General features: G+C 39.6%; 1 protein-coding gene across 1 annotated transcript; it reads left to right on the top strand.

Moving 5' to 3' along the window:
- The first annotated feature begins 10,975 nt into the window (after positions 1-10,975).
- On the top strand, positions 10,976-11,893 carry LOC112818815 (olfactory receptor 7G2-like). Its single transcript, XM_025865918.1, has one exon. It carries the CDS (start codon positions 10,976-10,978, stop codon positions 11,891-11,893), a length of 918 nt encoding a protein of 305 aa, XP_025721703.1.
- The last annotated feature ends 1,229 nt before the right edge of the window (positions 11,894-13,122 follow it).

Raw genomic sequence — 13,122 nt, 5'->3', positions numbered from 1 at the left:
GAACCTGAGGCAGAGGTCAAAGTTTTATACTGTTTGTATGGATGACTCTCAGAAGAAGGAAAGTTGTACAATATGGATAGCTCAGAAAAGTATACTAGACTTGTCTCCAGATGTAAGGGAAACAAAAGCAAACATGAATTGTTGGGACTTCATCAAGATAAAAAGTTCTGCACTGTGGAGGAAACAATAGACAAAATTAAAAGGCAACCTACAGAATGGGAGAAGATATTTGAAATGACATATGGGATAAAGGGCTAGTATCCAAAATCTATAAAGAACTTATCAAAATCAACACCCAAAACACAAATAACCCACTTAAGAAGTGGGTAGGGGGTTCCTGGGTGGCTCAGTCAGTTGAATGTCTGCCTTCGGCTCAGGTCATGATCCCAGTGTACTGGGACCGAGCCCCTCATTGGGCTCCCTGCTCAGTGGTGAGTCTATTTCTTCCTCTCCCTCTGCCCCTCTTCCTGCTTGTGCTCTCTCTCTCTCACTCTTTCAAATAAATAAAATCTTTAAAAAAAAGAAAAAGAAATGGGCAGAAGACATGAACAGGCATTTTGCCAAAGAAGATTTCCAGATGGCTAACAGACACATGAAAAGATGCTCAACATCACTTATCATCAGGGAAATACAAATCAAAACCACAATGAGATAGCACCTCACACCTGTCAGAAGGGCTAAAATTAACCACACAGGAAACAACAGAGTAGGTGACAATGCAGAGAAAGGGGAACCATCTTACACTGTTGGTGGGAATGCAAACTGGTGCAGCCACTCTGGAAAACGGTATGGAGGTTCCTCAAAAAGTTAAAAATAGAATGACCCTATGACCCAGCAATTGCACTACTAGGTATTTACCTAAAGGACATACAAATACTGTTCTGAAGCACACACTCACCCCAATGTTTACAGCAGCATTATCAACAACAGCCTAACTATGGAAACAGCCCGAATATCCATTGATTGATGAGTGGATAAAGAAGATGTGGTATATATAGGGCGCCTGGGTGGCTCAGATGGTTAAGCGTCTGCCTTCGGCTCAGGTCATGATCCCAGGGTCCTGGGATCGAGTCCCGCATCAGGCTCCCTGCCCCTTGGGAACCTGCTTCTCCCTCTGCTTCTCTCTCTCTCTCTCTCCCTTTCTCTCTCATGAATAAATAAATAAAATATTTAAAAGAAAAAAGAAAATGTGGTATATATAAACAATAGAATATTACTCAGCCATCAAAAAGAATGAAATCTTGCCATTTGCAGCGATTTGGGTGGAGTTACAGTGTATTATGCTAAGTGAAATAAGTCAGAGAAAGACCAATACCATAGGATTTCACTCATATGGAATTTAAGAAACAGAATAGATGAACATAGGGGAAGGGAGGGAAAAATAAGATAAAAACAGAGAGGGAGGCAAACCATAAGAGACTATGAACTATAGAGAACAAACTGAGGTGGGCAAGGAGTTGGGCTAAATGGGTCATGGGTATTAAGGAGGGCATGTGTTGTGACAAGCCCTGGGTGTTCTATATAAGTGATGAATCATTAAATTCTACACCTGAAACCAATATTACACTGTATGTTAACTAACTAGAATTTAAATAAAAACTTAAAACAAAAAAAATAGATGAAATAAAAATTTGTTGTTATAACAAACAGGCCCATTGATCTATGTGTCTGTTTTTGTGCAAAAACCATGCTGTCTTGATGATCACAGTTTTGTAATATAGCTTGAAGTCAGGCATTGTGATGTCTTTTTCAACATTCCCCTAGCAATTCGGGGTCTTTTCTGGTTCCATACAAATTTTAGGATTGTTTATTCCAGGTCTGTGAAAAATACTGATGGATTTTTATAGGGATTGCTTTGAATGTGTAGCTTGCTCTGGGCAGCCTAAACATTTTCATAATGTTTCTTCTTCTAATCCATGAGCATGGAGTGTTTTTCCATCTCTTTGTGTCTTCCTCAATTTCTTTCATAAGTATTCTGTAGTTTCTATATATAGATCTTTTACCTCTTCCGTTAGGTTTATCCCTAGGTATCATATCGTTTTTGGTGCTATTGTAAATGGAATCAATTCCTTAATTTTTCTTTCTTCAGTCACATTGTTAGTGTAGAGAAATACAACTGATTTCTGTGCACTGATTTTGTATCCTGGCACATTGCTGAATTGCTGCATGAGTTCTAGTAATTTGGGGGTAGAGTCTTTTAGGTTTTCCACATAAAGTATCATGTCATCTGTGAACCTCAACAATACGGTCAACTAATCTTCAATAAAGCAGGAAAGAATATCCAATGGAAAAAGACAGTCTCTTCAATGAATGGTGCTGAAAAAATTGGACAGCCATATGCAGAAGAAGGAAACTGGACCATTCTCTTACACCATACACAAAGATAAACTCAAAATAGATTAAAGACCTCAATGTGAGACAGGAATCCATCAAAATCCTAGAGGAGAACACAGGCAGCAACCTCTTCAACATCAACCACAGCAACTTCTTTTAAGACATGTCTCCAAAGGCAAGGGAAACAAAAGCTAAAACTGAATTTTTGGGACTTCATCAAGATAAAAAGCTTCTGCACAGCAAAGGAAACAGTCAACAAAATGAATAGGTGACCCACGGAATGGGAGAAGATATTTGCCAACGACACTACAGATAAAGGGCTGGTATCCAAGATCTATAAAGAGCTTATCAAACTCAACACTCAGAAAACCCCAAATAATCCAGTCAAGAGATGGGCAGAAGATATGAACAGACACTTCTCCAAAGAAGACATACAAATGACCAACAGACATATGAAAAAATGTTCCACATCACTAGCTGTCAGGGAAATACAAAAAAAAAAACTACAATGAAATACCATACACTAGTTAGAATGGCAAAAATTAACAAGAGCACAAACAACAAATGTTGGCCAAATGGAGAGAAAGGGGAACATAAGGTATTTGTAAATACCATAAGAAATAAAACATAAGGTATTTGTCTTTCTCTGACATTTAGCATTATATTCTCTAGTTCATCTTGTGCATCTTGCACTGTTGGTGGGAATGCAAGCTAGTACAGCCACTCTGGAAAACAGTATGGAGGTTGCTCAAGATGTTAAAAATAGAGCAACCCTATGATCCAGCAATTGCACCATAGGTATTTACCCCAAAAATACATATGTAGTGAAAAGAAGAGGCATATGCACCCTAACCTCATAGCAGCATTGTTCACAATAGCCAACTGTGGAATGTCCCTCAACAGATGAACGGAAAAAGAAGATATAAACAATGGAGTATTACTCAACCATCAGAAAGGATGAATACCCACCATTTGCATTGACATGGATGGAACTGGAGGAGATTATGCTACGTGAAATAAGTCAAACAGAGAGAGACAACTGTCATTTGGTTTCACTTATATGTGGAACATAAGGAATAGCACAGAGAACCATATGGGAAGGGAGGGAAAACTGAACGGGAAGAAATCAGAGAGGGAGACAAACCATGAGAGACTTTGGATTCCGGGAAACAAACTGAGGGTTACGGCGGTGGGGTGGGGTGGTGATGGGGTAACCGGGTGATGGGTATTAGGGAGGACAGGTGTTGTGATGAGCACTGCATGTTATACGCAACTAATGAACTGTTGAACACTACATCAAAAACCAATGATGTACTTACTATATGTTGGCTAGTTGAACATAAAAAAAAACAGGCCCAAATCTTATTACATCTTCAGGGTCATATGCTATCACAGATTGACTTTTATCTGATAATTTGTAATTTACTGCAATAATATTGATAACCAAAACCCATAATTTTAACCCATGACCCTTAATGTGAAAAAAGTATATTGAAGTCATTAATATTGAATTGGGAAAAGTTGAAAGTGAAATTTCTTTATAAAATTGTATAAATGCCCGGTACATTTGAGTATACAGAAATTATTAGCAACTGCTAAATATAATATGCACAAGCAGCATCAACATCCAGTGAGCCACACATAACATTAGCCCTGAGTGTTTGCATTTCTAGGGTACATTTCCTACATTGTCACATATATTAATCCAGGTAATACTTACCTATCCATGTAAGGAAACTACATTTTTTAGCTCAAATGTACCCTGTCTTCTTGAGATTGTAATTAAAACAGACTTGAATTTAAATATACCTTTAACCAAATCTAGAATCTAATAACAGAAGGAAAATGTGGTTGGGTGTGTAGGTGACGTGAAATGGATGTGAGCCAAGAACTGTGGAGGAAGAAGATAGCATATGTTTGACCAGTCAGGGTGAGAGAATCAGATAAAGCAAAGTTCCTCATCTCTGAGCCTCGCTCCTCCAAGATTAGCACTGCCCTGTGATCACATGGGAGTAAAAGAGTTTGGCTAATGAGGAGCTTTGGATATTGAACCCCCAAAAGACAAAGAGACTGCAAATAGTCTGCCTGTGATCACCCCACTCAACAGCCATGCCCAGGTCATTTGCAGGCCACCTGGGCCTTGTCCCAGGGTCCAGCAGCTCTGCACAGGAGGCTAGAGCTCCACTATCTTTCTCTGCTCACTGAGAACAGAGCTCCCATTTTTCTTCTTCACATCCAGGGAAGAACTGAATGTCATTCCTTACTGTTGACACCCAGGTAATCTGAAGTCCCCTACTTTATGTTTTGCAATAAGGATAGTTCTTTGTTTAGCGGTCCATCTGGTAACTGTGAGGTGAGAACATGCAGAAGATGAGCAGAGTTAGGTGACCTTCGAGGTGCCTACATAAGGATCCATCAATCTTCTCCTCGACCTGTTTGCTTGCACCTTTGCACCAATGCTTGACCATCTCTCATTCTGCTTATCTCCTACTTTGATCCTAAAGTCCTGGGACTTTTTTCTGTTCTCAAGAGCAATCTACTTTGGCTCAATTTTGAAGAATATTCTAGAATTCTCTAACATTTTCTTTCATTTCTTTGGCAAAGAGCAGAGGTGTGTGGCCAGCGGATACTCCTTTCTAGAAGAGTTCTTTGCTCTTGACCCTGCTTCCTGGTTGTGAGTGTTCTGAGACATAGGAGGTAGAGAATGAGGCAAATCTGAAAACTACACCCCATGCTACGTGCTTCCTTTTAGTAATCTAGGAGATATTTAAAGGGCTAAAGACCTAGAATAATAGAACAAATAAGCAGGTATCCGTGCTTCCAGAATTCATAAAATTTGATATTTTGCCATCAGGGTTCTTTTTTTCTTTTCTTTTAATTTTATGTTTTTATTTTAATTCCAGCTAAGTAACATACAGTGTTATATTAGTTTCAGGTGTACAATATAGTGATTCAACACTTCCATACAAAACCTGGTGCTCATCACAAGTGCACTCCTTAATCCCCATCACCTATTTAACCCATCCCCTACCCACCTGCCCTCTGGTAACCATCAGTTTGTTCTCTGTAATTAAGAGTCTGTTTCTTGATTTGTCTCTCTCTCTCTCTACTCTCTCTCTCCCTCTCTTATATTTCCCCTTTGCATCTTTGTTTTATTTCTATTTATTTATTTCATTTCCACATGTGAAATAAAACATAAGGTATTTGTCTTTCTCTGACATTTAGCATTATATTCTCTAGTTCATCCACATCATTGCAAATAGCAAGATTTCATCCTATTTGATGGCTGAATAATATTCCATTGTATATATGTACCACTTCTTCTCTATACATTCCTCAATAGATGGACTGCTTCCATATCTTCACTATTGTAGATAATGCTGCTATAAACATAGGGGTGCATGTACCCCTTTGATTTTGTGTTTTTGTATTCTTTGGGTAAATACCCAGTAGTGCAATTGCTGGATCATAGGGTAGTTCTATTTTTTTTTAATTTTTTTAAAGATTTTATTTATTTATTTGAGAGAGAGAGAATGAGAGAGAGAGAGCACGAGAGGGAAGAGGGTCAGAGGGAGAAGCAGACTCCCTGCTGAGCAGGGAGCCTGATGTGGGACTCGATCCCAGAACTCCAGGATCATGACCTGAGCTGAAGGCAGTTGCTTAACCAACTGAGCCACCCAGGCGCCCCAGGGTAGTTCTATTTTTAACTTTTGGAGGAGCCTCCATACTGTCTCCCACACAGAGTTCTTTTCTTTTTTTTCCTAATCTTTTTTTTAAAGATTTTATTTATTTATTTGACATTGACAGTGAGAGCAGGAACACGAGCAGGGGGAGTGGGAGAGGGAGAAGCAGGCTTCCCGCTGAGCAGGGAGCCCGATGTGGGACTCGATCCCAGGACCCTGGGATCATGACTTGAGCCAAAGGCAGCCGCTTAACGACTGAGCCACCCAGGTGCCCTCAGAGTTCTTTTCTTAAATAACAAAATAACATGGAAAAAACTGGTAGTTATCAGAGTGGTGTTGGGTTGGGCATGGGTGAAATAGGTGAAGGGGATTAAGAGTACACTTTCCATGATGAGCACTGAGTAATGTACAGAATTGTTGAATCACTATATTGGACATCTGAAACTAAACATAACATGGTATGTTAACTATACTAGAATTAAAATTAAAATGTTTTTGAAAGTAATAAGTAGCATGAATTAATAGAGCATCCCTTTATGTTCCCCTCCATTCCCAGAGGCAACCATAGTCTTGAATTTGTTTGTTCTCCACATGTTATTTAAATTATTTACACATTGTGTGTGTTTGTGTGTATGTATAAAAGGCAACTATAAAATGCCTCAGTTGGAGAATGGATAAATATATTGTGATGTAATAAGACACTGAAAATAAAGCAAGATATTTAAAGTTAATGAACCAGAGAAAAATGTACCAAGACATTGAATGTACTACTTTTAAAAACCAAATGCAAAATGTACAATATGTCAAGTTTAAAATGCAAAACAAAAGTTTATGCATTTTTATTCAAATATTAAAACCACAAGGGAATCATGAATGCCAAATTCAGTATGGTGGGTCCCTTGGGCAAGAAAAAATTATTAAGGATATGGAAAAATAAATATTAATTTAATTCTTAAAATATTTACTGCAAATATGAGAATATATTTCAATTTAGTGGTTCTTAATGGTAGGTGTTCAGGACTTACTTTTCTCCATAGTTTTTGTAAACTTGAAATGCTTTATAGTAAGAAATTAGAGGTTTAAGATCAGTGTTACTTTAAAACATTAAACTGTATCATGATATAGGTCTTGTTAGGAAAATTACTTGCTCCTTGGAGTTTTTAATATTTGTGTTGATAATCTGGGTCTAATTTATTCATTTTAGTTGCTATACATTTTATCATATGGCTATGAGAAATGAACATTACCTCTTGATGTTCATCCAGATTGTTCAATTCCGTTTCCCTACATAAGCAATTATCCCACTAAGAGATTCAACACATCCATTTTTCCTTGAAATTTATGGTTGCCATGCTAACAATATTCTTTGTTTCTCCTCTCTTCCTACACTTTGCCCCTCCTATCACTTCCCTTTTATAATGAGCCATGCCAGGTGGTACATTTGTGTCCATGGCAGAAACAAATCACGATAGGAAATATTAAGAGTGTCTCATATATCAAACACTGTGCTTGGTGATGTCATCTACTCATCACTCATTCTTGCAACATTCCCATAAGGTTTTATAATGGTTCCTATTATCCAAATGAGACCGAGGCTTCTTGCACAGTGGAAAAGAAGAAGTCTTTTACAAATCAAGTGATGGAGACAGAATCAAACTCATATGTGCCTGAACTGAAATATCGATTGATGCTATTGGTGGCTTGTTTTCATGACTCCATGCTAAGGGCTCATAGTTTCTTATTGGTGAAACAGAGATTATCTAGGGCCATTCAGTTCTAAACATTAGTATCTTAATGAGCTGTTCACAGACTTTTTCTAAAACATTGGTTCATAAGAATATTTGGCAGATCCACTGATGCACCCAAGACATAACCATGTCTTGCTTGTTTTGGGTGATCCAATAACAGTATTCTCAGAAATTCACAGTAACAAAGGAAACAGAGGTATCCTTGAGTTCTTCCTGATACATAAACTAAGGATTCCTTTGGAAATGAGTGGCCAAGGCTGCCTGACCCAGACTTTGATGTGGCCTAAAACACACAGAAAGAAGAGAACCTGAATTTCTATTATTGATTTTCAACATTTCTTTCCTTAAAATTGTCTGTTATATAACAGGGACAGAATTGTTATTAAAAAAAAAGCAATAGAAAATCCATTAAACTGCTGAGTAGGAAGGGATTATTTCCTTAATCTACATAAAAAGTGGGAAATAAAAGAAGGGATAGATCTCATTAAGCTACCTTGGAAAAGAAAAAAGTACCTGAGTGGCTCAGTCTATCGAGAGTCTGACTCTTGATTTTGGCTCAGGTCATGATCTCCAGGTGGTAAGATCAAGCCCTGCTTCAGGTTCCACTCAGCATGGAGTTGGTTTGTCCCTCTCCCTCTGCTCCTCCCCCTGCACTCTCTCTCTCTCTCTCTCTAATAAATAAGTAAAATCTTGAAAATGTATTAAAAAATGTGACTGATGGTCAAACAAAAAGAGTATGCATGTATTTATTTCATATGTTGTTGGGTGGGTGGGTCCCTGGGTGCAGGGGGAGGTAAGCATTTCTAAAAATTAGGTCTTACTTTCTCATCCAGTTGTCATGATCATCCTAAATAACAAGTGCTTCACACTCCGCAGGCACTAAGCTCATTTATATGGATTAAATTCTTTAAGCCCAACCAGCAAGGTATCTGAGGTATCCAGATACACCTTTCTCAATTTCCTTTTTCCCTCTTAAAACTAACCTGACAATCTTCTTCCTCTTCTTACCACTGTAGCAACACTCCTGTCAAACAGCCTGGACATTAGTATCAGTAGATTTTATCTTTCTCATTCCAGGACTCTGCTTTTAACATACTAACAAATTGTTGCTTTTTTTTTTTTTCTTTCCTTCAAGACCCCAGGCAATTCCTCCTTCCTCAAATTCTTCAGTATGGGGAAAAAACATAGATGTGTTATGTGTCACCTTAGGAGAATGTTTTAATATTCTAATGTTAGGAGAAAAGTGAGTCTCACTGAAATAATAACCATAACAGCTTAAAGTACCATATTATAATCTTGATCTCTGGTTCTGAGTGTGGATCCTCTTTTGAAGCTGTCACTTGCTACATACTACCTATGTGGTCAGAGATTAGAAGAACTTTAGGCAGAGAAAACACTTGCAGTCTTATGCAGGTGGAAACTTTCAAAGGCAAGAGATGAAGTCTGATCAACCCTTTAGGACACCTAAATCTGCACTAGACAGAGAATGCATCACATGGTGTTCTGAGTTCAGCTCCAAAGTCTGGAAGCCTGAGTTCAATTCCCTGCACCACATCCCACCGGAGTGTCAAGATTTTGTAATCACAACTTTTTATTTTTTGAAAGATTTTATTTATTTATTTGAGAGAGGCAGAGAACATGAGCAAGGGGAGAGGGAGAGGGAGAAGCAGACTCCCTATTGAGCGGGGAGCCCAATGCAGGGCTCAACCCCAGGACCCTGGGATCAAGAACTGAGCCAAAGGCAGACACTTAACCGAGTGAGCCATCAAGGTGCCCCTTGACCTTTCTCTTTACTTGAAGTCAGGAGTAAACAGGAGGATGGTAGAAGCACCTGACTCATAGGGCAAGAGAGAGAATAAAATTAGTGAGCATGAGAAAAGTATTGAGGACTGTGCCTGGCAACAGATGCTGTGTTAGAGGTAGTATGTGCAGTTAAAATAATCATATTTATTTGTATAATATGGGCTATTACCATTAATTACAACAATTATAGCAAGGGTTTTGTTATAGAATCCAATGACCAGACACTGAAATGGAAATGGGATATTCAATAGGCAGATTTTGATGACCCACTGAAAATGAAGAGGCTTAAATAGTGATGATAGATTCTATTTTTTAATTAAGAGTGAGTTAATAAAAGCAGAGTGTTACTTTCAGGAAGGAAGGAAAGAAAGAGAAAAAAGAATATAAAGAGGCTTCACTGAGACATGGGTTTGAACTCCCAGCAGGCTCACTCTGCAGAATGTTGATGAGCCAGGCCACCATTTTCCCCGTAGTTATGCTGGGTCTGCTCCAACCTGTGGTCAAGTTGATTTTCCATGCCCACAGTCTTCTATGCTCTAGAATTGGGGTCCTTAAAGTAAAACTCAGACTGAGAGCAGCAACACTGGGAATTTGTTAGAAAGGCAAATTGTCAGCCCGATGCCCAAGCCTGAATCGCTTATTCAGAGTGGGGGGGGGGGTTAAAAATTGGGTTTTAAAAAACCTTCCAGTGGGTTTTCTCATGCAAGGCACAGTTTTAGAAACTCTGCTCTGAAACCCTGATTTAATATTGCTTGGTTGTGAGTTTCCTGCTTGCTAATTGGAAGCTGGAGAATTTTAAAGGAATAAAAACATGTATTTTTCCTATCTGATTCCTATTATTTGGCACAGTGTGAGGAACAAGTAAATAAAATTGGAGTAATTGAGTAGTGTAAGAAAGAGGACAAAAACAAGAGAGGTTGATGAAAGGAGAAAGACCAAAAGAGAGGTAAAAGGCAAAGGAAAAAATTTTTAAATATTATATATTTATTTGAGAGAGAGAGCAGAGCGAGAAAGAAAGAGAGAGAGAGCAGGGGGAGGGGCAGAGGGAGAAGGAGAAGCAGGCTCCCCACCTAGCAGGAAGCCCAATGCTGGACCTTGATCCCAGGATGCTGGGTTCCTGACCTGAGCCCAGGGCTGATGCTTAACTGACTGAGCTACCCAGGTGCCCCAGAAAAGATTAATAATATTCAATTCTGTGATGAGCCCTGGGTGTTGTATGGAAGTGTTGATCACAATATTGTACACCTGAAACTAATATTACACTGTATGTTAACTAACTAGAATTTAAATAAAAACTTTTAAAAAAAGAAAATATTATTCATGTCAGGATTTTCTAAAACAAGAGATCCTTGTACATCTGTTATGTGTCCTCTCCTCTGTATTTTTTCCATCAGTCTCATCAAGAACATGAGACCAGAAAACCAAACAGGTGTAGCAGAATTCCTCCTCCTGGGTCTCTCAGAAGATCCAGAATGGCAGCCCCTCCTATTTGGACTGTTCCTGACCGTATACCTGGTCACTGTGCTTGGAAACCTGCTCATCATCCTGGTTATCAGCTCCGACTCCCACCTCCACACACCTATGTACTTCTTCCTCTCACACCTGGCCTTTACTGACATCTGTTTCAGCACCACCACCATCCCCAAGATGCTAGTGAACATCCAAAGACAGAGCAAATCCATCAGTTACACAGGCTGCCTCACCCAAGTCAGCTTCGTCCTCTTTTTTGCAGGATTGGAAAACTTCCTCCTTGCAGCAATGGCTTATGACCGCTACGTGGCCATCTGCCATCCACTGAGGTACACAGTCATCATGAACCCCCACCTCTGTGGCCTGCTGATTCTACTCTCCTTGAGCATCAGCACTGCAGATGCCCTACTGCACAGTCTCATGGTGCTGCGACTCTCCTTCTGCACAGACCTGGAAATTCCCCATTTCTTCTGTGAACTTGCTCAGGTCATCAAGCTTGCCTGTTCTGACACCCTCATCAATAACACCTTGGTGTATTTAGTGACTAGCATATTGGGTGGTGTTCCTCTCCTTGGGATTATTTTCTCTTACATTCAAATTGTCTCTTCCACTCTGAGAATGTCATCAGCTGGGGGGAAATATAAAGCCTTTTCTACCTGTGGGTCTCATCTCTCGGTTGTTTCTTTGTTCTATGGGACAGCTTTTGGAGTGTACATTAGTTCTGCAGTTATTCATTCTTCCAAGGATACTGCAAGTGCCTCAGTGATGTACACCGTGGTCCCTCCAATGTTGAACCCCTTTATCTATAGCCTGAGGAACAAGGACATGAAGGGAGCCTTGAAGAAACTCATCTGAGAAACATCTTGTTTGTTATTATGTCATCTGCCTTGGTCTTGGCTTCTAGAATGAGTCAAAGTACAGGAATACTGGGTGAGTCAGATTGTCTGGCCCTTCCCTCAGCAAGTTCTTAGTTCTTATGTTTCAGTGGTTAAATACCATAAAGGGAATTCAACTTAGGTTTGAAAACTGACTTTGGTTTCTCTAGTTTGGGTATTTTTGAAAATTTATGTGAACACTCTGAACTTGATTTTTGGGGAACCATTGAAGCAGAATCAGAGTAAGGGATTCCTTCTATGGTTATTTTAGGGGACCTGTTCTCAGGAAAATGTTAGTGACAGAAGGATAGGGTGGGAAAAGTGCTAAACAAGGACGTCATTATAGCCAGAGAACTCGCCTCAGCCTAGATTTGATGTGCTCTTAACTGCCAGCCACTAGAACAAAGGTAACTATGTGAGGAGATGGGTATGTTAATTAGCTTGCCCATAGTAATAATTCCATTATGTATGTGTATCAAATCATCATTATCTACAGCTTAAATATATAATTAAAAAAGAGAGGTGCCGGGCGCCTGGGTGGCTCAGTTGGTTAGGCGACTGCCTTCGGCTCAGGTCATGATCCTGGAGTCCCGGGATCGAGTCCCGCATCGGGCTCCCTGCTCGGCAGGGGGTCTGCTTCTCCCTCTGACCCTCCCCCCATCTCATGTACTCTCTCTCTCTCATTCTCTCTCTCTCAAATAAATAAATAAAAATCTTAAAAAAAAAAAAAAGAGAGAGAGAGGTGCCTGGGTGGCTCAGTCAGTTAAGTGTCGGACTCTTGATTTCAGCTCAGGTCATGCTCTCAGGGTCTTATGACCCAGTCCCAGGATAGGCTCTGTGTTCAGTGGGGAGTTAGTTTGAGGATTCTCTCCCTCTCCCTCTGCCCCTCCTCACATTCACATACTCTCTCTCTGTCTAAAATAAATAAAAATAAATCTTAAAAAGAAAAGTAGGCGCCTGGGTGGCTCAGTGGTTAAGCCTCCGCTTTTAGCTCGGGTCATGATCCCAGGACCCTGGGATCCAGTCCCATATTGGGCTCCCTGCTCAGTGGGGAGTCTGCTCCTCCCTCTCCCTCTGCCCCACCCCTGGCTTGTGCTCTGGTGTCTCTCGCTCACTCTCTCTCTCAAATAAATAAATAAGTAAGTAAGTAAATAAATAAATAAATAAATAAATAAATAAATAAATAAAATCTTTAGAAAAAATAAAAAG

The sequence above is a fragment of the Callorhinus ursinus genome, unplaced genomic scaffold, assembly GCF_003265705.2.
Source record: "Callorhinus ursinus isolate GAN/ISIS: 27379988/994484 unplaced genomic scaffold, GSC_fseal_2.0 scaffold658, whole genome shotgun sequence".
In the NCBI taxonomy this organism is placed as follows: Eukaryota; Metazoa; Chordata; class Mammalia; order Carnivora; family Otariidae; genus Callorhinus; species Callorhinus ursinus.
This window is presented reverse-complemented; position numbering and strand designations above follow the sequence as displayed.

Excerpts from the sequence above, each read along its gene's own strand:
- LOC112818815 (XM_025865918.1), top strand. The coding sequence starts at position 10,976 with ATGAGACCAGAAAACCAAACAGGTGTAGCAGAATTCCTCCTCCTGGGT.